Genomic DNA, 27,513 nt, shown 5'->3' with positions numbered 1-27,513 from the left:
CAGCTTTCTTATACCTTTGAATCTTTGACATGCTTTCCAACCTTTACCTTCAACCACCTCCAATAACACTTGTGAATCAAGATAGAAGCCCTGACACTACTACCACGACTAGTACTAACAGTACCGCTACTGCTACTAATAATAGCTTTATTTACAGTCTGTATTACCTTAAATAGAAGAAATTCAAAGTGCTATATATTGAAAGAAAACAACAATTTCATGTTGAAGCAGGTTTATGAGTCGGTGTGTATCTGAGAGCTCTATCAAGGCCATGATATATCTTGGCAACAGTAATCAGGGACAAGTTCATATAACGATTTATAGACAAGTGCTAGGCTCTTAAAATCTTTATTATGAAACACTTTAAGTCGGCGCAGGATGTTTAGAGCAGGTGTTGTTTGAGCTATTTTCTTACAGCAGCTTTCTGCCTATATGTTCTCGCTATACTATGACCGGTGTGTCTAAATAGAGAAATAAATGAAGCACACTTGAAAGGAGGGTGACCTGTTAGCTTGACAGTTTCTTTTGTTGTAGCCAGACATACAGTGAGATGAAGTTTATATGCTGCAGTGTCATTTGCTAATGCCCTTTGTTTGCCACTTTTTGGCAGGACAAGGAAAAGAAAGTACTTTCCTAGCACTGACAAAGGTCAGTTGGTTAGACACACGCACACACACACACACACACACACACACACACCCCCACACACTCGAGCACAGAGGTAGGCGGAGTAAATCAGTGAATCAGCCGGTCTTTCTGGGACAGAATCTCTGTGTGGAGATTAGATTCAGATGGCACTCAGATTTCATATTTCCACAGACAAGCCCATTTTGGTTTCTGCAGACTAAGATGAGCTTTAACTTCGCCCTGTTTATTTTCTGATGTCTGGCCTTGGTGCCACTGTCAGAGTTGTTCTCCAAAGTTGATTTGATGCACTTGATTTTCAAAGAGTCAGAGAATACAAATACAGTTGTCACAATTCCTAGGCCTGCTACTAATTAATGCACAAGAGGAAAACTGTGTGGACATCTAAAGGGATAGATAAGGGCATAGGGAATCTAATCCACAGTTTTGTACACTGTCGACAGGAGGCATATGAAGGTGAGAGCATAAGGCCTATATATAGTACCGCGGCGTAAAGATCTAAATATGTTACATTAGGAGGATTGTGCTGAGATATCAGTGTGATGATTGCCCTTTTTATAAATTTGCCTTTTTTCCCAGATGACATGGCCAGAGGAGCTCAGACATTGATTAATGGGCGCTGAGCTCCCACACTGAGATCAGCTAACATACCAGTGTCTCTGGCTCCGGATGTATCTCCTGAATGATTTATGGAATTGATATTAATCTCTTTCCAGTAAATGCATTACTAAAGTTAGAATGGGGGATGAATTGATGTTTGCCAGCTAATGTCAGATTCATGCCGTGTTGCTATTTTATTTAAGCATTTCTGATTTCGTCCGCCTTCCTTTAAACTGAGCCTTGATATTAGTTTATGATAGTTCTTTCACAGTACACTCTAAGCATATGCCCGGACAGCTTTTACCGAGCAGTTATTATCCTCTGATTTCTCATTATTGTAAACCTTTTCATTGAAGTTATTCTTTCCTAAAGCGATGCTCTTACAATTATCTATGATAATCCACGCAGCTTCTGTGGCCTTTAAAAGCAGCTGTAAAAAGTTTGAGGATTTCTTCTTTCAGTGGTGGCAGAAGGCAGACAAAATGTGTATAAGTGACTGAAAAGTCTTTGTACATTCAGTCAATGTAATCATTTTGATTAAACAACAACCCCACTTTCTTTATGTGTTTTGGGCTAGTCAAATTAAAGATGAATGAATAAGTAAAAAAACAATAACATATTTTATGGAATTTATGAGGATCTACAACTAAACCATTGGTAAAAGAATAAGTATAATATCAGTGAAAGAAATCATTTTGGCAGTAAAATATAGCACTTGTTTTCATTCACTGCTGATTAGGGATGCAGAATATTGGATTTTTTGCTGAAATCCTTAATGCCAATATGCCAACCTGATTTTAGTGATCGTCAAGTCTCTTTTGTAGTGGAATTAACATCATATTATGCATGCATAGTCATATTGTGATGGCCCACCAGCAGATGGAGACATGAAATACATCACTTTTCAATGTATGTAATGTTCATTCCTTGTGCAAAATAAGAAAATTCTGCCATTTCTGATTCTGATTCTATTCATTTTAAAGCTGATATTGGCCGATACTGATGATGTGCTGATATTATCGTGCATCCCCACTACTAATTATTCTTTGCTGAGTTATGTTGTAAAAGTGAAACAAACTTGGTGTGGCTTGACATCACTGAAACTGCTTTTTTATTCCTTGCTCTTTTTTGTCACCATTGTAAACATTTTCTATTGCATTTCTAGCTTTTTAGTGAGGTAAAACTTTAAAGGCTTTGTATGTGACATGCAGCAGCAAACCACTATTTGCTATGTGAACATATAGTGAAGTAACGGTGTCCCGAGCAGATAATGAAGTCAAGCTGCCTGTGTGTGTTGTAATCTAAGATTCTCTGTGGGTTGTTGTGTAGCTGTGTCAGCCGCGTGTGCATGTTAGTCCCTGTTAGAGTGTCCAAGTGCCTAGCTTATCGCCACTGCTCTACACTGCACCTATATGGCGGTTAATGCTGATATCGGGACTAAGGTTGGGTATCGTTTGGGTTTTTTCTGATACATATGCAAAAATGATAAGCTACTTTTAAAATGATACAGGTGCCTAAACGGTTTCTGAACTGATAGTATTTGAAAAATAAAGCACAAAATGACGGTCAGTGACATTAAAGAACAGCTTTTTTATTGCAAAGGCAAATTTAAACTTGAAATTGAACAGTTTATTAACTCTTTACAGTTTAAAATATACTTAAATATATGAATATAAATAAATACAAAAGACTATTACAAATTCACATAACACATAAAACCTAACCCAAATACATTAATGTAACACTAAATAACAGTTACATTACTAATAACAACAAAATAACTTTTGAGTGGGGATCACAAATTGTCCCTCTGACTCAGAAAAGAATTTTCTCCATTATCTGTTTAGGAACAGCTGAGATTGTCACTACAAGTAGAATAGCTGGTGTACCTTAACAGTCCACCTTAAGTGAGCCTGGTCAGGTTCCATTTAGAGGATAACTAACTTTGGGGATAACCCTTTTCACTTTAATCAGCAGGTAACAAGCTTAAGGAGTTGTAGCATTTATACACTGACAAATAGTCTGATGTGTACACACATAGCACTGCTACGTGTAACAACGTTTATCTTAATACTCTCTGCTCGAGCTGCTGCAGCCTCACTGTCATGCATCAGTGTCACACATTAGTAAACTGGTGCCATATTGGTACCAGGGCTGGGAATCACCAGAGGATCCACAATATAATATTATTATGATACTTAAGTCAGCATACAACATAACTGCGATTTTAAATATGTTGTGATACGCTGAGTATTGCGATGAAATAGATTGTAATATACAGCAATTAATGACCTTTTTTCAGCTGTAAATTATGTCCCTCGAAGGAAACTTTCTCAACATCTGTTTTATCTATTAAAATGTTTTCAGTGTGTTTATTAATGTTTTTTCAGCACCAAAATGTAGCTAGTGGACTGAAAAAGCAATTGATTAAATTATTCTAGTAGCCTACCTGAAGTTTACTATGTATTTGTCATATTAATAATTTATATTATAAAAAAAATAAATACGATACGCCACACAAAAATATCTTGATACTGTGTTGTATTGATTTTTCCCACCACCCCTAATTGGCACCCAACCCTTATTGGGACGGCATCGTCATGGAAGCATAGCACCCACACCGTTAGTTCTGTCAGCACCGTTGCTGTTGTTAGTGCAAGTTATTGAGTTAGCACCGTTAGCTGCTAGGTGTTGAGAGCCATGTGCAGGCAATCCTGCCCCAGCCTCTACATTGTAGATATATTCTGAATGTTGCATACAGCAATAGTCCGCTGTTGGTAGAATGAATGTGTTTTTATTCAGTGGAGGTCTTTGTATTGATCTATTTATTCATATAATTTCTGAACACTGGTTCAAATTTAAAACAACATACGAATTCAAGGTTCATCCAACCAGGAGTATGTCATATTGTTATTACAGCAGATTTAGTGCCCATATTCACACTTGATAAGACAGTGTGCATACCTGAAGTACCAGTAAGGCTTTTAAAATGCACTGCTGTTTTTCATACATTCAGACTGATATCTCTGATACCAGTGACAGGAATGAAATTGGAGGCTAGTGTATAAGCTCTTGCCTGTTGTATTGCATGTTGGACAGGCATGTGTATTTTTCAAAGCTATGGTCTTCCATGACAGTCTGTGTCTATTTTACTCCTCTCAAGCCAGATTGAATGGTCGAAACACGATATTTCAAGCGGACGTTTTGATTTGAAATTTATGCAGCCCTATAACTCAGTGAGGTTTTGTGCCCCCTCTTTCTTCCTTCCTTTGCTGTCTGCATCCCATGTACATTTTCATGTAGCACAGATTTTTATTTTGTTGCATTAGTATAGCACAAAATAAAATCTAATTGGTTTATTAAAATAGACACTGGTTATGTAAGCTGTTTGCCAAAGGTATAAAACCTCATTTACATTTAGATGAGGCTTAATTCACTTTGTTGTCAGCCCTATGCTGATCAAGTCAGTGATGGCCCACAGATTTACATACAGTAGGTGTCTCAGCCAACAGGTCCTCTGACACTGAGTTATTCTGAACCATTAAAAGCCTTTTCGCGTTTCTGCTTAAAGATAGCATACAGTATGATGATGACCCCGACTAAGTAGTGTTGGGTGCAGTAGAACTTCAACATTATGACTATGTTCTTAAGTCAGTGCAAACCTTATTGCTTTAGTTCACTGTGTAAAGAGCAATATGCAAATGTTCATTAAACCCCCATATGCAAATAGAGTTTTACTTGTTGAGATCATCTTTTTATGCTACTTAGGACAATGCAAAATCATGGTAGTGAATAGAAGATTTTGTTAATCTGTAAACATTAAGTATTGGCCCATTGTTGTGTATTGTGTCAAGAGGCAGAGATTCTCCAAAGTGATAAGAGAAGCCTAATTGTTTTTTAGAGTGAAATCCAAATGACATTCTTATCTTGTCTTGTCACATTTGTTTCGTCACACACTCCAACTGTTGACATTTTTCAGCTAAGTCCCAAATTCTTTTGTGAGTGCATCCTCGCAATGTCGCTGACTAAAGTACCATCTGTCTCTACAAAAGATGACACTGGCAGCACGGGCATATTGTTTTACTGCACCTCTGGACCCTGCACCAGATGTAATTAAGCACTCATTGATTAGTCAGACTGCTGTCTGCTGACAATGACTTGCATGGTCAAAGAAATTCCCCAGGGGTGACAAGTGTTTAATGGGATCCATTGATAAGCATAACTCATAGACTCATCTGGCTTTACAATCAATTCAGTCAGTACAATCCAACTTAAATGGCAGGCTGGAGAACAGATATGCACATAGTGGTATCAAGTGATGGGAAGGTTACTTTTGTAAAATATTAAAGGCTAGGGTACAGATTACTAGCTATCATGTTTACAGTGTAGTAGTAAGTAAGTGATGCAACTACATACCATCCTACATTTGTTTGCTTTTACTTATCTGACAAATGTTTTAAACTAGGCAATAAAGCTTAAAAGTCCTAAAAACATAAATTTAAACCAGGCAGTGTAAATCTCACTCAGTCCTCAACACTCTGCATTCTGATTGGCGTTGTTGACTGGTTGCAGGCATGGCAGACTCAGATTGCTGAGAGCAATATGCAGTGATCTGATTGGCTGATAAGAGGCTGTGCAAATTCAGAGAACCAATCAAAAACAACGCTCAAAATTTGATTGCATATTGCCAAATAAATGGGGCCTGTCTGGACGTAGAGACAGCTTCTTGTAAGCCATCCTAACTTTGATGTTGTTGCACTGAAATGTGTCCCATTGGTTTTTCTGACCTGCATTGTCTGGAAATATGGCAATAGAAAGCATTCCTGCACAGCGAAAACAGGCAAAGCAACACAATGAATGTAATCGTCTACATTTAAGCTTTTTACCAGAAAGAATATATTCAGATGTAGCCCCTTTGTAATCACCAACATTTTCATTAGTAGCTGTAATTTAATTGAATATCTTTCTCAATTACTATAACAATTACATTTATTTTATGTGATGCCATTACATGTTACTGGTTACCCTGCATCACTGGTTGGGACCCAAACAGTCGAGGTCTTTTTGATACTTCAACTTCATATATAGCAGTTACTCACCCCGTGTTACATTTAATTGAAGAAAACTTTAGGGCATATGTAACGTTTTTTACATATGCCTTCACAGTGAACAAAGAATCCAAAAACAGAACATTCTTGATGAATTGAGGTCATAGGGGATTGTGTTTAACAAAAGCAAAACTATTTTAAAACATCTGTTTACAAACTCTCACAAAACTTGTGTTGTATAATCTAAATCGTACTCATCTGATTGTATGCTCACACTTATCAAGGACTTTAACTGATTAAGAATTCTCTTAGTTTTTGGATTCTTCATTCACCAGAGGCATGTGAGATAAACAATGTTTTCTTCACAAATTCAATGTAACATGGGGTGAGTAACTGACAAACAGATGTTCATGTGGGGGGATGAAGTATTCCTTCAAATAAGAGTCGGAAAACTTTGATTGTACAGTATGACAATTTTCATAAATTCATAGTTTATGAATGTCTTCTCTAACTTACACATGTCAACGCTAGGGTAACAACGGTATGAGATTTTCATGGTAGGATAACTGTCTCAGAAAATATTGCAGTTTCACGGTATCATGGTATTACAGAATTTACATTATTATCGGTCAGAATGACCCTTAAAGAAATGAAAATCGAAGAGTTATTTTTGGTGGAACAAAAATTTATTTACTATGATTGAAACTTGAAACCATTTTGTTAATGGAAGTGCGTATACAAAGTTGACCCTTTGGAAAAAGCTAAAATAAAGACAAGATTCTTCGTGCAGTTGCATTTTTTTTTTTTTGTTTATCATAGATACGCAAATGTACACAGAATGGTAATCCTCAACTTATACATTAATACTGGTATATTACTGCAACCTTAGTCAACATAAGAACTGTTGAGGTAAATGGGGCGATCATCCCTCACACTTCATCAGATAGGTTCTTCAGGTTTTTAAATAGTTTTGTGTTGTGTTTGTCCACCTCCTATATCACTGTATCACACAATTTAAAATTGATATTGTAGTTTAATTTAACAAAATACAATGTCTGAAGATTATATTATTTTGTTAGTGTGACTGTGGCTAATTATGCATAATGTTCTGACACACTATGAACTATTAAGTTAGAGGATTGAACGCTCACCACCGGCCTGCTGATCATCAGAGTTAAGTCAAAAGTAGGGCAATGCCTGTGTGAATGCTTCACGACAACACTTTCTCTAAATTAAGGCTTCCACCTCTGACATTACAGACCCTTATAGAACTGCTCAGGCTCTTCATGGATTTGCTGTGCAGATTTTAAATCACCCCTCAGTAACGATAATTGATGAAGAAATACTTTCTATCGTCGAGATAAAGAAAGAAGTAAGAAAAAAAGGCTGCCAGGAGATAAGTAATGAGGATAAATGTTGAAGAAAATATTTCCACTGTTCACTGATGATGAAGGTTTCATTGTTTTTCCCTTTTTGCTTTTTCCCCCCTCTCTTTAATTTTCTCGTTCTTTTCTTCCAACAATGAAACAGTGTATTTAATCTGTCTGGCCTTATCTTCTCCCAGAAATGGTCATGTTGCAGTTGCACAGTCCCTCTAAAGAATGACTGATTAGAGTCGTAGCTAAAGCAACGTTTACAGAGCGAGGACAGAGAGATAGAAACACGGAGCAAGAGGGACATGGTTGGGAAAGGGGAAAAGAAATAAGGAAGTACAGAAGAAAAGAATAATATGAACACTGGGGGTTGGGGGGTCAGAAGCTGGTGGGGGGAGAACGCAGTCAAGCTTGTCAGAAGATATTTATATACTCCAGAGTGGCCCATGAATCAGGATAGTTGAGTTTCCATTGATTAAAGAAGAGGGAAACATTTTTACAATCAAGCTAGATGCTCAGAATGAGTGGCTTTGGAGAGGCCTGAGCTTGCCGCAGTATACAGCTCTCTGCCTCACCTCGCCTCCCTCTGTGATGAAACAACCCAGAAGGAGAGGCTGCCCAGAGATAGAAAATACATATTTTCCCATCATTGTCATTTTTGCTTTTATTCAACATGAACATAATTCAGAAATTTTCTGATGCTCATCTCCCCACACATGAAGACAAGACTCAGTTTTGTGCAGTCATGTGGCCTTTAGACTGTTCTTTTTTTTTTTTTTTTTACTTTTACAGTATTTTTTGTATAGCTCACCAACCTTAGATTGCTCTAACTCTTATGGGCTTTCCAAAACAAGATCCATTCGTCTGAGTGGGAGGGAGCACTCCTGACATCTGATGTATTGAGAGGCACTCCCAGTCTCTCTGTCTCTCTTACATGTCCTTGGCAGCGGAGAAGCTTCACTGCTCAAATCACTAAATGGCCTCTCCAGTTTCCCTTTTAGCAGTTTTCTCTCCTCTCTCTTTCTTTTAAGTCAGGAGTGGAGTATGGAGATAAATTTGAGTTGTCGGGGGACTGTTGGCAAGACCATTGCTTTTGATTTATGCTATTTATTGGCCATTTGTATCCATAAGAGATTACTCTTTATTATTATTGTGTTTTTTATTATCGTCATGTCCTATCTGTGGCTTTCTCCGGGCATATTTTGTCAGTTTTATGTGTTTTTTGTGCCATATTATGCCATGTGAGTTGGGATGTGTTGTATTAGTTTGACCCTGGGGGATCTTCCCAACAGGGGCACTGCTAAGTGCAAAAACTTGCATGCAGTATTTTTAAAGAACTGCTTGCATGTGCATGGAGGTGTTTGTTGTGGCAAACCTATACAGAATATTGACCCTTCGCTAAGTCCTGCCCCTGGATGCAGACTTGCCAATCATAACATGGCATTGGGTGGGCTTGGACCAGGGTCCGACAACAACATGGCTGTGCTTCATTGACTCTAATGCAGTTGTTTCAGATTTCTTTCATTTTCTGGCTGGTTTTGTGGATTTGAAGCTAAATGTTGTGCCTGGGGCACGTCGTGTATTAATGATACTCGTTACCTGGAGAGGCTGGAAAAAGATATATGTTTCTTCCCTGTTCCAAAACCAAAATCAAACCCTGAAAAGTGTAGGGTTAGCTAGCTAGCTACTGAAGATATAGCCTGCTGAATGTATACACATGCTGCTTTTGCTTTTTAATGATTATAACAGTGAAAAAAGACTGACCCTGTTGTACAGGAACCAGTCAAGGGAAGCAGGGAAACTTTGCTGATATTCAACCAGCTGTGTGTCATCACATTGTGCACAGATGAACGTTGTTTGACTTCCCCTGGAGATCCCTGCCCGTTCGGCTGTGGAGGTCTTGGTGCTGGCAGCGACACAGGGGTGAAGCCAAACACTGTTCATCTGCACACACTGTGATGCCACACAGCTGGTTCAATATCAGCAAAGTTTCCCTTTATATTAATCATCTTCTGTGGCGATCAGCAGTGATGTGGTGGTTCACTTTTACACTGTGATCTGTAGCCTATAGTTCGGCTTTAGCTTCAAACTATCTTTGTCTTTTTAACCTGTTGTTGCTGCTGAGTCAGTTTGACATCCTGGATATATCCTTCAAACACAGACTGTAGACCCCTCTGTCTGCTTCTCTCTGGAATCACTGCTTCATTGTCACAAAAATATGATAATATTTCTTCAGGGAGTGCAGTTAGATACAGTGTGGGCTCCATGCTTACTCTGACAACCTGTTGGACCATCACAAAGGGGCGGGGCTTAGTGAAAGGTCAGTTACTCAGCTTTGTAATTCCCCTGATGGTTTTGATCTTCCAACCCACTGTTTTGGTTCACACCCATCACTCTATTAATGTCCAGACACTTAGCCTCTGCTACCTGCTCATCACCAAACAACAGAGGGAAAAGGTTTAGTGACTAGCTAATGGATATATCTGACTCAGAATGAATGCTTTGTTACTCTGTACCTGCTTGATGTGTAAAAAGGCAAGTATTTGCTGATACCTTTGTCATATCAACTTAAATGGTCGTGTCAGTGTTGTGTTCACTGCTTATTTTTACTGCTCCCCTAGTGGCCAAAACATCAGCTATTGCAGGTTGATTAATTACAGTTCAGTTTCAGTTGCGTTGGTACATTTCTCAAATCAGAATTGAAGTTCTGAAAACTTGTTTAACCTTTACATCATAGAGCCACTTGTGCAAATCATGAACGCAATTTCTCATTCCTTTCTTACATAATCAATTGCTTTTGTCATATTGATCAAAATGTTTTTTGATCTCCAGTGAATAGTCTGATCCACAAAACATTAGTTCATTAGCAATAGTCCCACACATAAGTCATTATATGCAATATGGTAAAACCAATTGTCATAATCTGTCAAGCATATTTTCTGTACATTTCTATTAGACTTCTTTATTTTTTTTGTAAATGTGTCCTGAATTGACGAATTGCTCTTAGGTGAATCTGGACTTTCAGTAATGAAGCACAATGTGTGAAGTGTTAGATCAACCAAAAATCAACCAGTTCTCTTAAATAGCTCACAGGTCAGGACGTGAAGAAAGACTGCACAGTAATTCCCCATGCAGTGCTGCATGTACAGTTCTGCCTAAAGGGTGTTTCCTACGATTACATTTCTAATTTTGTATTTTTTTTTCTTTTGTGCTGCTAAAAAGTCTTGTCTTTTTCTTTTCTTTATCTCAGTGACAGTCTGTCACCAAGCTAGAGTATAAATACTTAAGGTGTACATGTGAATCCTGTTCAATCTCTTGCAATCAATATACCACATACAGTAATGTGTGACTTTGTACCATTGAAATTGATGTATACTGTGTGGGAAAATTGCAGCCTTGTGCACTTTCAGTCACTGTCATCAAAACCTTAGCCACAGTTTACATCAGAAAATACTAACAGATTCCACTGTTATGCACAGCAACATGGCTAAGCATTTTGACTATGTTGTCCACAATAAGTGACTCAAGGACTTGTCATTCTCATGGCACTGACATGTTCATTAAAAGAAATATTTACACCGAGAGCAGATCTAAAGGTTTACTAGCCAACACTATTGAGGGTTAGCAAAATTTAGAGGAAAAGTTGCTGTACACGAATCAATCACATTTTAGTTGATGAAATATTAAAACATTTTTTAAATTTTGTACATAGGCTACACAGTTTTACAATTGGGGAATGTAAGAATTTCTTTAGGCTTACAACAACGATAAATGAAAAGCCACTTTAGAGGGTCTAAAGAGCAGCAGGTTGCCTACCCCCGGTTTTGCAAATGTCAAGCATGATTTGAGAAATGTACCAGAATGACCAAGAAATCTACAACTATATCTACAAGTCATTTATCAGAAAAAATGTTTGTATAGTAGATTTTTTGTAAACCACAGATACAATACTTTTGTTCATTATTTTGTTGTGGATACCTTTTGTTTCTCAACAATGCTGTGTTGAAGGTGTGGTTAGGTTTAGCCACAAAAATTACTTGTTTATGGTGAGGAAAGGTCATGCTTTGGCTTATTACACCCACGTTTGGGGGCACAGATGCTGCTAGGAGATGCTGTGATGTGCTGCTAAAAACACCCAGTGTAGGTGCCACAAACACCAGTAAAAATGTTGTGAAGGGTCAACAAAAAACAATTGCTTTTGTTGGTTTTGAACAGTGGTCTGCAGCTTGGCAGGCGTCTTGCCAAGATGACACGCCATCCACCATCCCTTTCACCTCCCAATAATAAAAGTCAGCATATATATCAAAAGTCACATTAGGGGCATTGGTATGATCTGTAAGAAACATGCCAATACAACATATGTGTCATTTGCAGAAACATATAATAGCAACGTTTTCTTCCAGCAACTAGGCTGCTTCTCAGCAGCTTGTTTGTTATTTCTTCTCCATTTTAATTTGCATGTCTGAGCAGAACAAACACTCCAAAGGTGGTCAACTGGAGAATCACAATAACTACACACAACAACTATCTGCCTTTATCACATGGCTTCATTGGGACTCGGCAGAGTGTTTTGCCATGGGAGGTGAGAAGTGATATCAGTCGGATTGCATGAAATGCAGAGCAAATGAAACAGAGTGATAATCCTGTCTGACACTCGGGTCTGTTGCATATGGTCACGTCTAATCACTGAGGAAACACATTGGCTCAGTTGCGGTGGTTGGAGATACCTCCTCTGCCAGGAAGTAGTACAAACAACCTCAGTGTTTTGTAAGTTAATTGTTGATGGTTCTGATATGAGCTATACATAGGAGACCCAGCCAGCACCTCATCTTCTCAAAATGTCACCAAATGCTAGCAGCAGCAAGCTGTTTTGGAAATTTTGAGTAATGAAAGGATGTGATTATCAATGGTATACACGGTGTGGCTGTGAGATTTGGAAAGGTTGAGGGAAGAATATTCAGACACTGGATATAATAAGAAATATGCTATTTGCAAAAATTGGCATTGTTGTTACTCCATCGGTACTGAAGGATGTGGTGTGACACAAACAGGTTTAACTTTGTTGTTGTTTTTAAATTCTAGCTTTAGGCTATTTTGTGTTCTAAATGTACCTTGGAACATCACTATTCATTGGCTCAGGGCCTGCCTCTAGCATCGTGATATAAGTGTGTCGTAAGTGAAAATTACTGCAACCAGATTTCTGCATTGCACAAGTGCTGCTCGCGCACAAGGCTCCAGTGATTCATCCAGTAATTCATTTCCAAGCAATTCCTGACGCCATAAACACAGTTTCAGGGCAGACGTCTCATTTTTCATCCCAGTCAAGACGGTATGGGTTGGAAAAATGGCGAGGATTTGTAATGCTTTACCAGTTCATGTTTTTCAAGATGCCTGTGTTTATTCTGCTGATTTATTTAGAAAACCTCTCAGTGAGATGAGCTTCATTGATGTGCCAGGGTTTGTTTGATAACACAAATTCATGTACAGAATATGCTTATACAGTGAAGGGTGAAATACTGATAGGAGCAGAATTTTGATAGAATACATTTTGGTACGAATCCAGGCAGCTATCTTGTAGGTCTACTGCTCAAAGTAAACAGCATTGAAATTCACTCCTCGGGGGCAAATGCTGTTATCAGGATTTTTTTCCCGTGGACATTTCAAACAGCTCCTAATAGTGAACATGTTGAAATGTGCTCCAGTTTTTAGAGAGACTAAAATAGTATCTATTCTAGTTTTTAGAGGTTCACAGATGTTAAGCCTTGTTTTGCAAATTCACTGTTTACTGTATTTTTCTTTTAAAAGCTTTTCTATTGACTAGTAATAGCTCCAAATAAAAATTGAATGAGAAAGGTTTATTGGCAAGCATTTACAAGTCACTTGTTGCTTTTTTAACCTGTTTTTCAAAAGGGGAGTTGACTGAACTTGTAATCAGACATTGAACATCATTACAAGCTACAATACAAGCTCCTAACTTTATTACAATTTTCACAGAGCATTATGTTAAAGATAAGATAATAAGATAAGAGAAAACTTTTTTATCCCAAGGGAAATTGCAAATATAAAGAGTGCAAATACAGAAGTCTGAGATAACTAACAATAAGGTCATGAAAAAAGAAACCATATTCATAAACATTCATTAACCTGCATTCATAGACTTTTTTAGCTACTTGTGGCGCTGGACACTTTGGAAGAGTGTCTTTCAACAGGAATTAAAGTGCAGCGCAGTATTTTCAATTCATGCTTTGGCAAAAGGTTTCAACTGTGTCCAAACTTACTAGAGACTCCCTACATTTTTTATGGTCTGAGTCTATCACTGTTGCATTTAGGAAAGAGTAATCTGCACAGACAGCTGTTTAAAAATCACAGAAATATCCTGCTGTACATGTATATGTGTGTTCAACTTATTAACCATATATTTATTGATTGATTAGTCTTTCTGTGAGCGGCAGATTCCCCTCACTCCCTACAGTGGGCGGGGAAATAAAGTCAATGAATCAATAAATATGGAGACTATTGTTTTCCCCCTGTGGAGCTGGCATGAAAAATATTTGGTTCAGTAAATGTCTACTGTCAGTCAACCTGGCGAAGGCAGTTACACTGCTGGCCTCTGTCTTCTGAGCTCCAAAGAAACTGCAGCGCGCAAATGGCTGCCTCTGCAGGTAGAGAGCGTGAAAACAGGCCGGAGTCGGTGTGGATTGTTTATCTCCATGGCGACAATAGTAATACCACCAATCCCGTTGCGTGACAGGATATGACGTTGTCTGCGACATGACAAAATTCTCCAGGTGTGCAACATGAAAGAAAACTGTGATGACACTTTTTCTGTCAGTGGCTACGGTTACATGATGGCTTCTCATTCGGAATGAAATAAATCTGAATGAAATCATTCGGAATTACAGTTTTTCCAGGTAGTTTACATGGGAAATATTCATTTCGAATGAGGGTTTACACGGGAGATCAGTTCAATCGCCTTTATTCAAGTCTGCGCAAGGTTTGGGGCAGGGAAGGTTTCTGATTGGATAGGGGGCGGGGCGGATGTTACGTGTTTACGTTTACCGGAAGAAAACACTGTAGTCCTCGCTCCGGATAACAAGACGCTTGACGACGCCGTTCTTAGTGCCTTTTTCGGGCGTGTTTTGCTTATATTCTTGAAGCAGCAGTACGACAACAACCTTGTTCTGCTAATGCTTCATCTGTTGAGGAGTAGAAGGGAGGTAGAAGACCGTGCTGTGGCGAATGGAAACCGGTGAGTGCAATGAGTCCGACTGCTCTATCTCGGCCCGTTGCTATGCAGCCCGTTGCTATGCGCGCTATATACGTCATCGCGCCAGAACGGCAAGGAAACGAGCATGCGCAGAAAGACCGGAATGAACTTAAGAGGAATGAGCGTATACATGCACACAAAATTCTTTCATTCGGAATGACAAACGGAATAAACCACCCCCTTTAATTAGATTTAATTTTCTATCGGAATGACCGTTTACATGACCACTTTTAATCGGACTGGCGTTTCATTCCGATTAAAAGTGGAATTAAACTGTCCATGTAAACTCCATGTGTACTGACTGATGCGCCATTTCTGTTGAGCAGCACAATTCAAAAAGCTTCACAGAGTCCAGTGGAAAATATACTTTCTTAGATTGCTAAATGCTCCAGCTAGTCTGTTGTTCGGTGCTGGGCTGATAACACAGAGTGTTTCATTAGAGTTTTTTTCAACACGAAAATGGCTGCCTGTGTCAGGGGAACGATGGGAACTGTTAGAGTAAATCAAAACAATGAGGTTGCACTCCAGCAAACTAAAACAGTGAACTGTAAGATGCTAATATATTCCAGCGAGCAGGATGAACTGTAGAGTCCAGTGATAATTCTGTGTCTCTGTGGGTGACCCCATTCACATTACACATAGTAAATTTACCCACCCAAAAATATCGATTAGTGCACCTTTGAGAAACATCTAATAACTGAGCCTGGGGTTCTGTTGTCTATGCCGTGTGTGTTTTTGTTGTTGTTTTGTTGGATACAATTAGTGATGTGAATTAAGGTCTAGGTGTTGATTAAGTGTTGATTAATTCAGCAATCTTCACACAGTGCAGTGAAGCATTATAAGAGAAGGACATGCTGTCTAAATGTAAGCAGCACTGGGAGACAAATTGGGACGTACTATTATAACAGACAACATTTAGATTGTCAAAGTCAAACATGTCTTTCATAGAAAAACTGGAGAATCACTAAAATGACAGTATAAACATTTGCTAAACAGTCATTTCTGTGATCCAGCATGATATCTGTAACAATTAATTGCTGTGTTTTAACTCCACTGACTGGGATTGTCTCCCAGTGTTTTGATTCTTTTCCCATCTTTTTGCTATTATGACTTTACCACAATGTAATGCAGAGATGTTAACATACAAAGATGTTTGCAGTTCTTTCTTTCTAAATTAAGTCATCCCAGCTATCTACTCTTTATCGTGAATCTGGCATCATCTGGAGCCTCCTGCTGTGATGGAGAAACTTCATCCCAAAAATCTCCCTGCACTCTTCTTCTCTGATGAATTATGTCTAAATTGAATTACCAAATTATGTCTCTTAATCTCCCATATCCGATGGTATAAAAAGGGATTAGCTTGTCATAGGATGGATTTACTTTTATGGTATATTCTAGAAAAAATTATATGTGTAGTTTGTGACTTTTTCATGTGTATATATATATATATATATATATATATATATATATATATATATATATATATATATATATTTATTGCTTCGTATCTTAATTTCTCTTAATTGCACGATGGTTGGATGCAGTGCCTGGAAAAATGGTTGCTGAAAAACTCCTTGATCTTCTGCCAAGGCTTTTGAATGGCATTCAGTGCTGCCTTTTCCTGCCTTTTCATTTTTTTCTTTCTTTCTGAAAAGCTGGCATTGCATTGACAGTAGCAGCACTTAGTGTAATTCCCTAGATTGAAAAGCTGTTCCACAATGAGAGATTTCCTCTGCGTAGCTACTAACTGTTGAAAAACCCACCCTGGGATTTACAGACATCCTCTCTCCTGATTTGCTCGACTCCTGGATTCACTCTTGCCACTTCACCTTTCAGCCTGTTAAATATGGACCAATCTGATTAGCCCGCACAACACTGGACTGGTCAGGCAAATAAATACGGAAAAAGCATCACTGGTTAAGTAAATTACAGGAGGGATTCTGGACAAAGGAGAAGGAGATCAAGTGTTTTAAGTCTGGGCAGTGGCCCTTCTTTAGAACAAATACAGCCGACTCCAGGTCAAGAGCCATTTACTGCTGTACTGGATTAACTGGGCTGTACATCATTTGAAAAACTGCTGTCCACTTTGGGGTGATTTGTTTGCTCTTGAATGGCAGGACATAGGCACTGGGAAGAAAAACTGTCTCGTTCAGAAGAATACACTTGCTTTTTGTCTGGTTCTCCTGCATTGTCGATGACCGGCATTTTCTTTTCTTCCTTGATTTTTTTTCTTGCTGACCTATTGGTTATTGGCCAGTGATTTCTTGCCTCCCTTGTTTCTCTTCTTTTCTTGCATCGGCTCCCTGTGTTCCTGAACTCATTACAGAGCAATCAGCCCCAGGCGTTGAAGTGTGCACCCAGAGGGAGCAATAACTGTAAATAAACACTACTGCAGGCTCTCCGATAACATGTTACCAAGATGATAACAGCCCTTCTTAGCAGGCCTGTTGACCTTCTCCTTGCCTTAGGCTTGCCAAGGACTCCTCAGCTCCCTACGCTTTTATCTCCTAACTCTCCTCCACCACTGGAGCCGCTGGAAAGATTACTACTGAGGGAAGAGAGGAAAAGGAAGGAGTTACACCAAGAGAATATAGAAAAGAGAAGAGAAAAGCGATGAGGGAGAGTGCTCAGAGCGGAAGACACTAAACAAGATAGAACAACAAAGAGGCGACCTGGGCAGTTGTCCCTCTGCCAGTGCCGCCACCTCCTCTGTCTGTCCTCAGTCTTTGTAGGGCTCAACATAATTAACTTGTTAAAAGATAGCATGAAATTGGAACAGACTTGTGGCCACCAACACACAGGACACAGCAAAAGCAAACGATAAAGAGGGAGAGACAGATGGGTAGACAGAAAGAAAGTGATGGAGGGAGGATGAGAACTGAGGGATGGCGCTGCCCAAATTCTGATAAAAACATCATCCAACCAGCTAACCCACCGTTTCAGGCCTGAGAAACAGATGAAAGTGAAGATTGCAATTCCTCATGGTTCACTCCCCAATACTAATGCAGAGTGTCTGACAGTAGCATGTCCAGAGCTGTGGGGCTAAAGCACTGTCTGGATGAGATTGATAATACAATTAAGCCAGTCCCAGTATGAATGCATCACTATGACCCATTACTACACCAACCGCTTCAGATGGAGCATACCAGTCTAGCTCTAGGGCCTTTTGGACGGAAAAAAATACAATTATAAAAGGCTAGCTCGAAAATGTGTTCTCTTTAGAATGTGCAGGCAGGCCTGTACATCATCAGATATGTGTGGGCTGCCTGCATATCTCACTGCTGTCCCCGGGCCCAGCTTTCTTCATCTATATTGAAACGAGGAGCTCACTGGAGCATAGATGGACTCATAACAATATGTTTTTTTCCCTCATTGTCCCCTCTTATTGTTTGCTCTTATCCTGGTTTTGTTGTATATTAAGATTATTTTCACAACAATTTCCACATAATGTTTACAAATACACCATCACTTATTGTGTGTGTGTGTGTGTGTGTGTGTGTGTGTGTGTGTGGTAATATAACACATCAGACAAGATTGTTTTAGATATTAAATTTAAATGAAAATGCGGCTTTATATTCAGACAGTATTGTGGACAGCAGAATATTCCAGTCAGGGCCGGTGGTTTTAAACAGAAATGTTCTTGGTAAAGTGTGAGGCAGACATTTAAAAGATTCAGGACTTAGTAATAGTGATGATATGGTTTGTGGCTGAGGTGTTTCTCTGAAGACCAGAAGGCGCTGAGAGTGTCTGACGGTCACGTTTTGAAGTACACATTGTTTTAAATGGCTAAACACGCACCAAAAACATTTTGAAGTGTGTCAGAAGGCCCCTACTCTGACCTTTGGAGTTTGGAGTGTCAGATGAGGACCCAATGAAGAGACAGAGACAGAGGCAGATGTGCAGCCAGAGCACATTTGTGTAGCAGCTAATATTTGATCTGTTAGCTTAGCTTGAAACTTTATGAGCAATTATCCAGTTGTAATTGACCCTTTGCTAAGTCCCACCCCTGGATGCAGACTGGCCAATCATAACATAGCATCGGGCTGGCTCAGACCAGGGTCCGACAACAACACAGCTGTGCTCCATTGACTCTAATGCAGTCGTTTCAGATTTCCTTCATTTTCAGGCTGGTTTTGTGGATTTGGAGCTAAATGTTGTGCCTGGGGCACGTCATGTATTAATGATACTCGTTACTTGGAGAGGTTGGAAAAAGATACATGTTTCTTCCCTGTTCCAAAACCAAAATCAAACCCTGAAAAGTGTAGGGTTAGCTAGCTAGCTACTGAAGATATAGCCTACTGAATGTATACACATGCTGCTTTTGCTTTGTAATGATTTTAACAGTTAAAAAAAAGACCGACCCTGCTGTACAGGAACCAGTGAAGAGAAGCAGGGAAACTTTGCTGATATTCAACCAGCTGTGTGTCATCACAGTGTGCACAGATGAACGTTGTTTGCCTTCCCCCAGAGATCCCTGTCCGTACGGCAGCAGAGGTCTGGGTGCTGGCAGCAGCACGGGGGCGAAGCCAAACACTGTTCATCTGCACACACTGTGATGCCACACAGCTGGTTCAATATCAGCAAAGTTTCCTTTTATATTAATCATCTTCTGTGTCGATCAGCAGTGATGTGGTGGTTCACTTTTACACTGTGATCTGTAGCCTATAGTTCGGCTTTAGCTTCTAACTATCTTTGTCTTTTCAACCTGTTGTTGCTGCTGAGTCAGTTTGACATCCTGGATATATCCTCCAAACACAGACTGTAGACCCCTCTGTCTGCTTCTCTCTGGAATCACTGTTTCATTGTCCCAAAAATATGATAATATTTCTTCAGGGAGTGCAGTTAGTTACAGTGCGGGCTCCATGCTTACTCCCACAGCTTGTCAGATCATGACAAAGGGGCGGAGCTTAGCGATGGATCAATTCTGCAATGCGAAATATAAACAACTACCACTGCCAAACACTATACTACTGTAGATTGTAACTGTTATATTGTCACATGTCAAATTTAAAAAAATAAGAACAATAAAAGCTAAGGCCCTTGGTAGTTATGTTAGCCTAACAGACCCACTCTGTGTCATCTATAATGACACATTTACTGACCAGCTACTGTGCATAAAACTTAACTTGCAACATAAACCTCACAACAGCAATTAATTAACATGGTAGAGAGTTATGATTAGCTGTGCTTTATGTGACTTTCACCCACCTGGAAGAAAAAATAAAAGATGAAATGAGATGGCTGGTCCCCAGTGGCTTTATTGCCAATCAACTGATGAAAGCAGCGGCACGCACCCAACAGCTGCCCTCCTGCCTGATGTAACGTTACAGGAAATGTGTAGAAAATGAATGGGAGGTACCTGTAATAATACAAACTTGTGCCTGTCTACATATACCATAAATCGTGATCTTCTCCTAAAATATTGCTGGTCCTTGGGACTGGAATTCAAAATCTTGTGCCCACAGTGCGCCATAGGAGCATCAATTGACGGTTGTCTAATGAGATGTGTCAGTTATCACTTTCAGTGCGTTTGGGCCTTTAGAGCGCTGCTTGTTCCAGGGGATAGGTCTAATTGCTGGTGGGGGTTTAAATTCTTACACTATTAAATTGTGATGCTTTGGGTGATAAACTTCCTTGGCACTGATTTTCAACAGTCAGTTACTGAACAGTATCCATCACATATCTGTTTCATGTTGAACTTAAATTAACATTAGCTTAGTCCCGTCTGGGACTGTGTCATTCACTTAATGGCTGTACGTGGTTTGCAGCTCTGCCAAAGTATCTCCACACTCTGACGTCTGACCTACTCAATTTGGCTAAGACTCATATTAACTTCAGTTGAACTTTTGAATGTCCTCCATTTTTTACAGCGTAACTGCACTATGAAGGTATCCCTTCACGCCAAGTATTGGACAGGAGAAATGACTACAACCACCCATAGCTCTTTAATGTTACATGTAGCATGTGAGTATTGTTTTGAAGGTGTATTATGATCCCTTTGAGGCAACCACTGGAGACTCCAGGAAGTGACTGCCAAGAATTAGCCTGGCACACGAGTCCCCATTAAACCACAACTTGTCGTTTTTACCCTTAAAACAAATGAGATATAAATTGTTAATTAGTAAGCGGATTTAGGTGGATTTAGTTGACGTTGATGGAGCCAGGCTAGCTGTTTCCCCTTGTTTCCAGTCTTTATGCTATGTTAAGCTACCTGGCTGCTGGTTGTAGCTTCATATTTGCTGCACAGACACAAGAGTGGTGTAAATCTTCTCATCTAATTCTTTGCAATATGAGTATTTTTCAAAAACAATCCAAGTATTCCTTGAAGATTTACCTGAGAGAAAATCTGAACCCATCATTTAAACAGTTTAAAAAACATAGACTGCAGTTTAGTATACCTGTTAGGTAGTTAGATTGTGGAAACTTGGAGGTGACCTCTTTAATCTTGCCTGCAGATGAAGTGATAAGGCATCAGGGAAGAAGGCAAGGCTTTAAGAAGTCATGAGGCAGGAGATTGATGTTACCTCTGTGACAACTTGGGGGGGGGCACGGTGAGAGCGAGGCAGAGAAAAACCAGACGTTTAGCTGCAGGTCTAAACTGAGACCCCTTCACTATGGCTGCGGCTGCTGCTGGCTGGAATCAATTCTATCTTTATCAGTCCCCCTCTTCTGTGTCCAGGAATCCTCCTCACACCGCAGAGCAGCCGGGGGGAAAACTGATGTGTTTTCCAATAATGAAATGGAACACAGCAAAAAATAAGTTTAAAAAGGTGCCTGGCTGCTCTCCCTCAGCAGTACAGCACTCTTTTAATCTCTTGTCTGGTGTTTAAACACAGTTATGGCTGCGCCTTTGCCAGTTAAAATAAATCGAATGCATTATCTGGCGCGGGCCTTATACCAGTATATATTTAATGTGTTGTTCATGGTTATACATAATATGGAGAATTTATGTGATTGAACTAAATATGTAGGATTCAGGACTTGACAGCCGACACATCTGCTAAGTAGGCAGCACTGTAACCACACAGTCTATTTCATTTTGAAACAACTGCCTATTACCATTCTAATGGCTAGTTGTGTGAGTGAGTTCCACCTCAGGCCCGAGGCAGGCAGGCCTGCTGCTGCTGCCGCTGTACGATGATCCATCTGCATGGCAGAAACCATCCATCCAGTGCATAGCTACAGGCTGCAGGCCGGCCCATTGTGTGGGCTGAGCACTGTGACTGCTCCCTCTTGTACCTCCATAATGGGATTACATTAGCCAGGTTCTTCTGCTCCCTCTCCAGCTCTCTCTTTCTCTGTCACACACACACACACACACACACACAAACACACTGAGTTTGTGAGCCCATGTGTGAATGACTGACTGTCCACTTGGCCACCTCATGTTTGCACCCTGTTTACTTGCCTATGGCCCTGTGTAATGATGCAGGTTTCATACCCATTCTACAGACACTTTTGTTTTCAGCACCAACATATAGTGTTATAGTGATTCCCACTTTTCTTGAAAAATGCTCCGCCTTTTGCTGTTGTTTCCTCATTTGTTTTCATCGGTGTGTGAGAGTGAGAGAGACAGAGAGACAGAAGGAGAGGAGGAAATCAGAGAACGACAGAGAAAGATAGAGAGAGAGACGGAGGGTTTTGTTCAGGGTTTTCCTCAAGGAGAGGCTGTCATGTGTAAAATCTTGTTCAGAACCAGCAATTGTGTTTTGTTGGGCTGCACCAGCAGGGCTAAGCTGTTCGTTGAAAACCAATTTGTTAATGTCTAAACGCTGCACTAGTTTTCCCTCAAGGACAAAGATTGATATTCAACATAACCTGCCAAGACACCACTGAAGAAGAATATGGAGAGCGATGATACTCAAGAGAAATTATGCAAGAGATCTCAAGGACTAGAAATTGTGTCTTTTCTCCTCTTTCTCCTCTTCTCTCAGTCTGTAGTTCATTAGCTTCACTTACACTAATACAGTCTGTCTGTTCCATAAAGAACTGAAAATAATTCTTGATAAATCTGGTGTACTGTGCATCTCTTTTCACCATCATACAGACTCCACACAACTTATCTTTGCTTTATCTAGTTTATCTTTGATGCTTTCAGAGGGCTTTTCAGAAAAACCAGTTGGCTGTTTATGTTAGTTAAATACTAAATGATATGGGATTGTTTAAAAGGGTCAGGCTACCAGCCTACCAAAGCGTTTGAATCTGGAGGTAGCCACCATAAAATTAAAACGGGGATCAATGGCGTGTCATATCCCCGCTGCTCCGCGGGCTGAACATGTAATTCTAACGTGGAAGCTGCAGCCATCTCTCACGTCAGGCCTTCCAGCATCTGACTCAATAACCCAGCCGCCCATGGCTGCTGTCTATTGCTACCCATGCTACAGTATTCACGAGCAGAGTCAGATAGACATGAGTTTGGTCGCTATCTTTTGGCTCCTCCTGACCAGTAACAGTGGTACCATGATTGTATGCATATTAGTTTTTTGGGGAGTTCAATCAATTAGACATGCATAGGTTGTTGTAAAGGTATTCAAAGTAGGAATTTTAAATTATTAGCAGACCTTGGAGGACAAGATTTATGTGCCATTAAAAGATTTTTTTTAATCCTGCCCTTTCCATGCATGGGCGGATTATGAAAGATTGGGCCCCTGGGCACAGATGTGCAAAAGGCCCCACCACCTCTCCTACACAGGAGCAAGACACACAGACTTTGTGCGGGTTGCCTCTTTTTTTGTTGTTGTTTTGCATCTCTTTGTAGTTGTCAGCATCTTTTTTGTGGTTTTGTGTCTCTTTCTGTGGTAATATTGTGTCTATCTGTGGTTGTTTTGTGTCTCTTTGAAGTTATTTTGTGTGTCTTTGAGGTATATTTGTGTCTTTTTTGGTCGTTTTGTGTCTCTTCATAGTTGTTCTGTGCATCTTTGTAGTTCTTTTGCATGTCTGTCATTTTGTGTCTCTCTAACGGTCGTTTTGTGTCTCTTTGAGGTATATTTATGTCTTTTTCTTGGTTGTTTTGTGTCTCTTTGTAGTTGTTTTGTATATCTTTGAAGTCATTTTGTGTGTCTTTTAGGTATATTTGTGTCTGTTATTCTTTTGCATCTCTATGTGGTCATTTTGTGTGTCGCCTTGTAGTCGTTTTTGAGTCTTTGTAGGTCCTTTGCATGTCTTTGTTGTCATTTTGTGTCTCTTTATGGGTAATTTTGTATCTCTCAAAGGTGTATTTGTGTCTTTCTTTGGTTGTTTTGTGTCTCTTCTTAGTCGCTCTGTGTGTTTTTGTAGTTCCTCTGCATGTGTTTTTTTTAAAGGCCAATTTATGTCTTTAAGGATATTTATGCCTTTTTTGGTTGTTTAGTGTCTCTTTGAAGTAATTTTGTGTGTCTTTGAGGTATATTTGTGTTTTTTAAGTCATTTTGTGTCTCTTTGTTATTATTTTGCATGTCTTTGTCTATTTTTTTCTTTTTTTGGTCATTTTATGTCTCTTTGTAGTCGTTTTGGGTCTCTTAGTAGTTCCTTTGCATGTCTTTGTTGTTTTGTGTCTCTAAAGGTCAAATTGTGTCTCTTTGGGGTATATTTATGCCTGTTTTGGTTGTTTTGTGTCTCTTTGTAGTCGTTTTGTGTCTCTTTGTTGTTATTTTGCATGTTTTTGTCTATTTTTTTCTTTTTTTGGTCATTTTATGTCTCTTTGTAGTTGTTTTGTGTTTCTTATAGTTCCTTTGCATGTCTTTGTTGTTTTGTGTCTCTATAACGGTCAAATTGTATCTCTTTGGGGTATATTTATGTCTGTTTTGGTTGTTTTGTGTCTCTTTGTAGTCGTTTTGTGTCTCTTTGTTGTTCTTTTGCATCTCTTTGTGATCATTATTTTTGTTGCCATGTAGTGGCCTTGTCTTTCTGTAGGTCCTTTCTGTCTCTTTATAGTCGTTCTATGTGTCATTGTGGTTCATTTGCATGTCTTATGCCCTCTATACACTGTGAGATTTTAGCAGTCTTACAAGACCATTGCATGACACACTGTGAGATATGGATCAAATAAACTTTGGTACGAAGTCAAATTTGATGTGTGCAGATTGTACGATGGCCATTTACTACTGAATCGCAGGTTACGACGTACGTCAGTATGCACCGTCATCAGTGTGCACCGCATCAGCGTACGTCATCCATCTGTAGCTTGCTCACCTGGAAGTTGCAGTTCCTCCGCAGTTTCCTTCCATGCAGTGTCTTTTTTCTCGAGGTCATGATAGCAGCTGGCGGAAACATCAAATAAACAAGCCTTCTGCTGCCACAGCTCCACCAAACTTTCCTCTTTCTGGGAGTTCCACAGACTTCTTTTTGTTCATTTTACCTCCATGGCAAGCAATCATTTGTTTGGGTTTAGCATTGGTGTCACGGTGACCATTGTGTCATTTCGTGCTGCATTTCTATTGGTTGATTAGTAGACGTAGGTCGTAGCTGCTGTCACACTGTGAGATAGTCATCCTAAATTTCTGACACTGTCAGAATTTCATCTAAGGTTATCTTTGGTCGCAAGACGTTGACAACGGCTGTCCTTGAACCTGTCTCACAGTGCGACGTAAGACCACTGTTTTAGAGCCACGACCAAAGATATCGTCACGTTTCTCCCACGATGGCCATCTTTCATCTGGGACAGCCCAAAATCGCACAGTGTTATACCGGCCATTAGTCGTTTTGTGTCTCTTACAAGGTCAGTTTTTGTGTCTTTGTGGTCATTTTTAGTCTCTTCCTGGTCAGCACTTATTCATTTGAGTGACATTTTGCTAGTGAAGGCCAGGGGTCCCTGACACTTTGGGCCCCTGGGACTGTGCCCAGTAGGCCAGTTCAGTAATCTGTCCATCTCTTCATGTGAGCAGGATTTGAAAGCAGGATGTGTTGCTCAGCTTTGCTAAACTGCCAACAGATCTTGACAGATGTGTGGTGGAGGGACCTCCATACAGCTGTTTTTATTTATTTTCTCCCAGTTTAAGATTAAACATCAAAGAAACTCACATCCGAATCAAGTCAGAAAATCATTTATTTTGTCCCCCTTTAAAGAAATTGTGAATTCAAGTGTATAGCTTCACCTAACTCATGCACACAGAAGCAGGTTATTTGCTGATGGTTGTGCACATCAGTATTCACTATCTGAGTGAGTGCAACTGCAGGCAGCCAGAGGGCCTCACTCTTTTGTCACACTTTCCTCAAAGACTTATGCTGTGGATGAATTCCCGTGGGGTGACAAAGACAAACACAGTATATTGGTCTCATTTACACCCAATTCATTCAGAATTATATGAATAGTACTCGATTGTTCTGTGCACCCAGCTAGCAGCATATTTTTCTCTGCTTTCCTTTGGTAATTACTGTGATGTTTTGTGAAATCTTTCCATCATAAGTAATGATAGCAAAGCCCCTGATTTGCGAAAATGGATTGAAAACAAAGTAAATTATCATCACAGTTTTTGTCTCTGTATCGTTTTCGAACATTTGCAACAACCTGTCAAACCTTCTTCTGGCTTAATGACATACAGCAGTTTCACTCATGGTGTGACTGCAGTGCAGCCATACCAATCAGACAGAAAAATTGATTAGCATCATTTTCAGTTTATTTCCAGTTGGCTGTGCAGTGAAGTTCTATAATGATGTGAGGATGATTTTCACAGCCGAGATTCACAAATCAATGCATTGGTTTCTGATACTGGTTTCAAGGCATCTATTCAGTTTAAATACTAAAAAACAAACAAAAAACAATGCTCCCATATAAATAATGAAAGTACCTTACAGAGTGGTTGTGTTTTTATTACTGAATAGCGCTATTAAGAGTCTGATAGGAGGGGTGACCTTTGGAGGCCATCATCAGCGTGGTCTAATAAGCTGTATTTGGCAGTGTCAGCTCTGTGAATAGCTGTGATGTCGGTATGAGAGATGATCGATTCGATGACACATCTGTGGGAACAGGTGCTGCTCTGCTTTCTATCTCCTCTCTTTGTCCGTGCTTGCTAGCTGCAGCTGGGTCTGGTTCAACACTCTGCCTGCTCTTGGCTTTATCTGCTTTCAATGGCTCAAGATTGCATTGCCAACCAGCCAAAATGCTGGTCCCTGCCTGCCTGCCTGCCTGCCTGCCTGCCTGCCACTTCTTAGCTCGCCAGCCACCGTGCAAGAAAAACTACAGCTGGATGGTAACTTAGACATGGAATCAATCATCTTCCTCCTTGTAATGATATCACAGCAAATGACATGGGGGCTCACTGTTATCCTGGCTAAATAAAGGATGAGGATGGATGGATGGATGGATAGATAGATAGATAGATAGATAGATAGATAGATAGATAGATGGATAGATGGATAGATAGATAGATAGATACTTTATTAATCCCAAGGAAAATTAAGGCTGCATTTTACACAACACAATGCATACAAAAACACAGTTAAAGGGAGATTTTACCCTTAAATCAAAAATACACATTTTTCCTCTAGTGGTATTCATCAGTCTAGATTGCCTTGGTGTGAGTTGGCGAGTGTTGGAGATACCAGCCATAGACATGTCTGCCTGCTCTCCAATATAATTGAACTAGATGGCACTCAGCTTGTG

At 39.8% G+C, this 27,513-nt stretch overlaps 1 protein-coding gene across 2 annotated transcripts in view; it reads left to right on the top strand.

The window, feature by feature from the left end:
* agbl4 (AGBL carboxypeptidase 4) overlaps positions 1 to 27,513 on the top strand; it is a 394,549-nt gene that overhangs the window by 2,885 nt on the left and 364,151 nt on the right. The window contains exon 1 of one of the 2 annotated variants that reach the window (XM_033621661.2): positions 14,632 to 14,915. The exons of the other annotated variant lie outside the window; for it this stretch is intronic. Coding sequence (XP_033477552.1) covers positions 14,906 to 14,915 — 10 coding nt within the window. The 5' untranslated portion in view covers positions 14,632 to 14,905. Of the gene's footprint in view, positions 1 to 14,631; positions 14,916 to 27,513 lie in introns of those variants that run through there. 2 annotated transcript variants of the gene reach the window in all.

Source organism: Epinephelus lanceolatus, chromosome 6 (genome assembly GCF_041903045.1).
Source record: "Epinephelus lanceolatus isolate andai-2023 chromosome 6, ASM4190304v1, whole genome shotgun sequence".
Taxonomy (NCBI): Eukaryota; Metazoa; Chordata; class Actinopteri; order Perciformes; family Serranidae; genus Epinephelus; species Epinephelus lanceolatus.
Note: the sequence above shows the minus strand (reverse complement) of the source record. Positions and strands in the feature narration are given on the sequence as shown.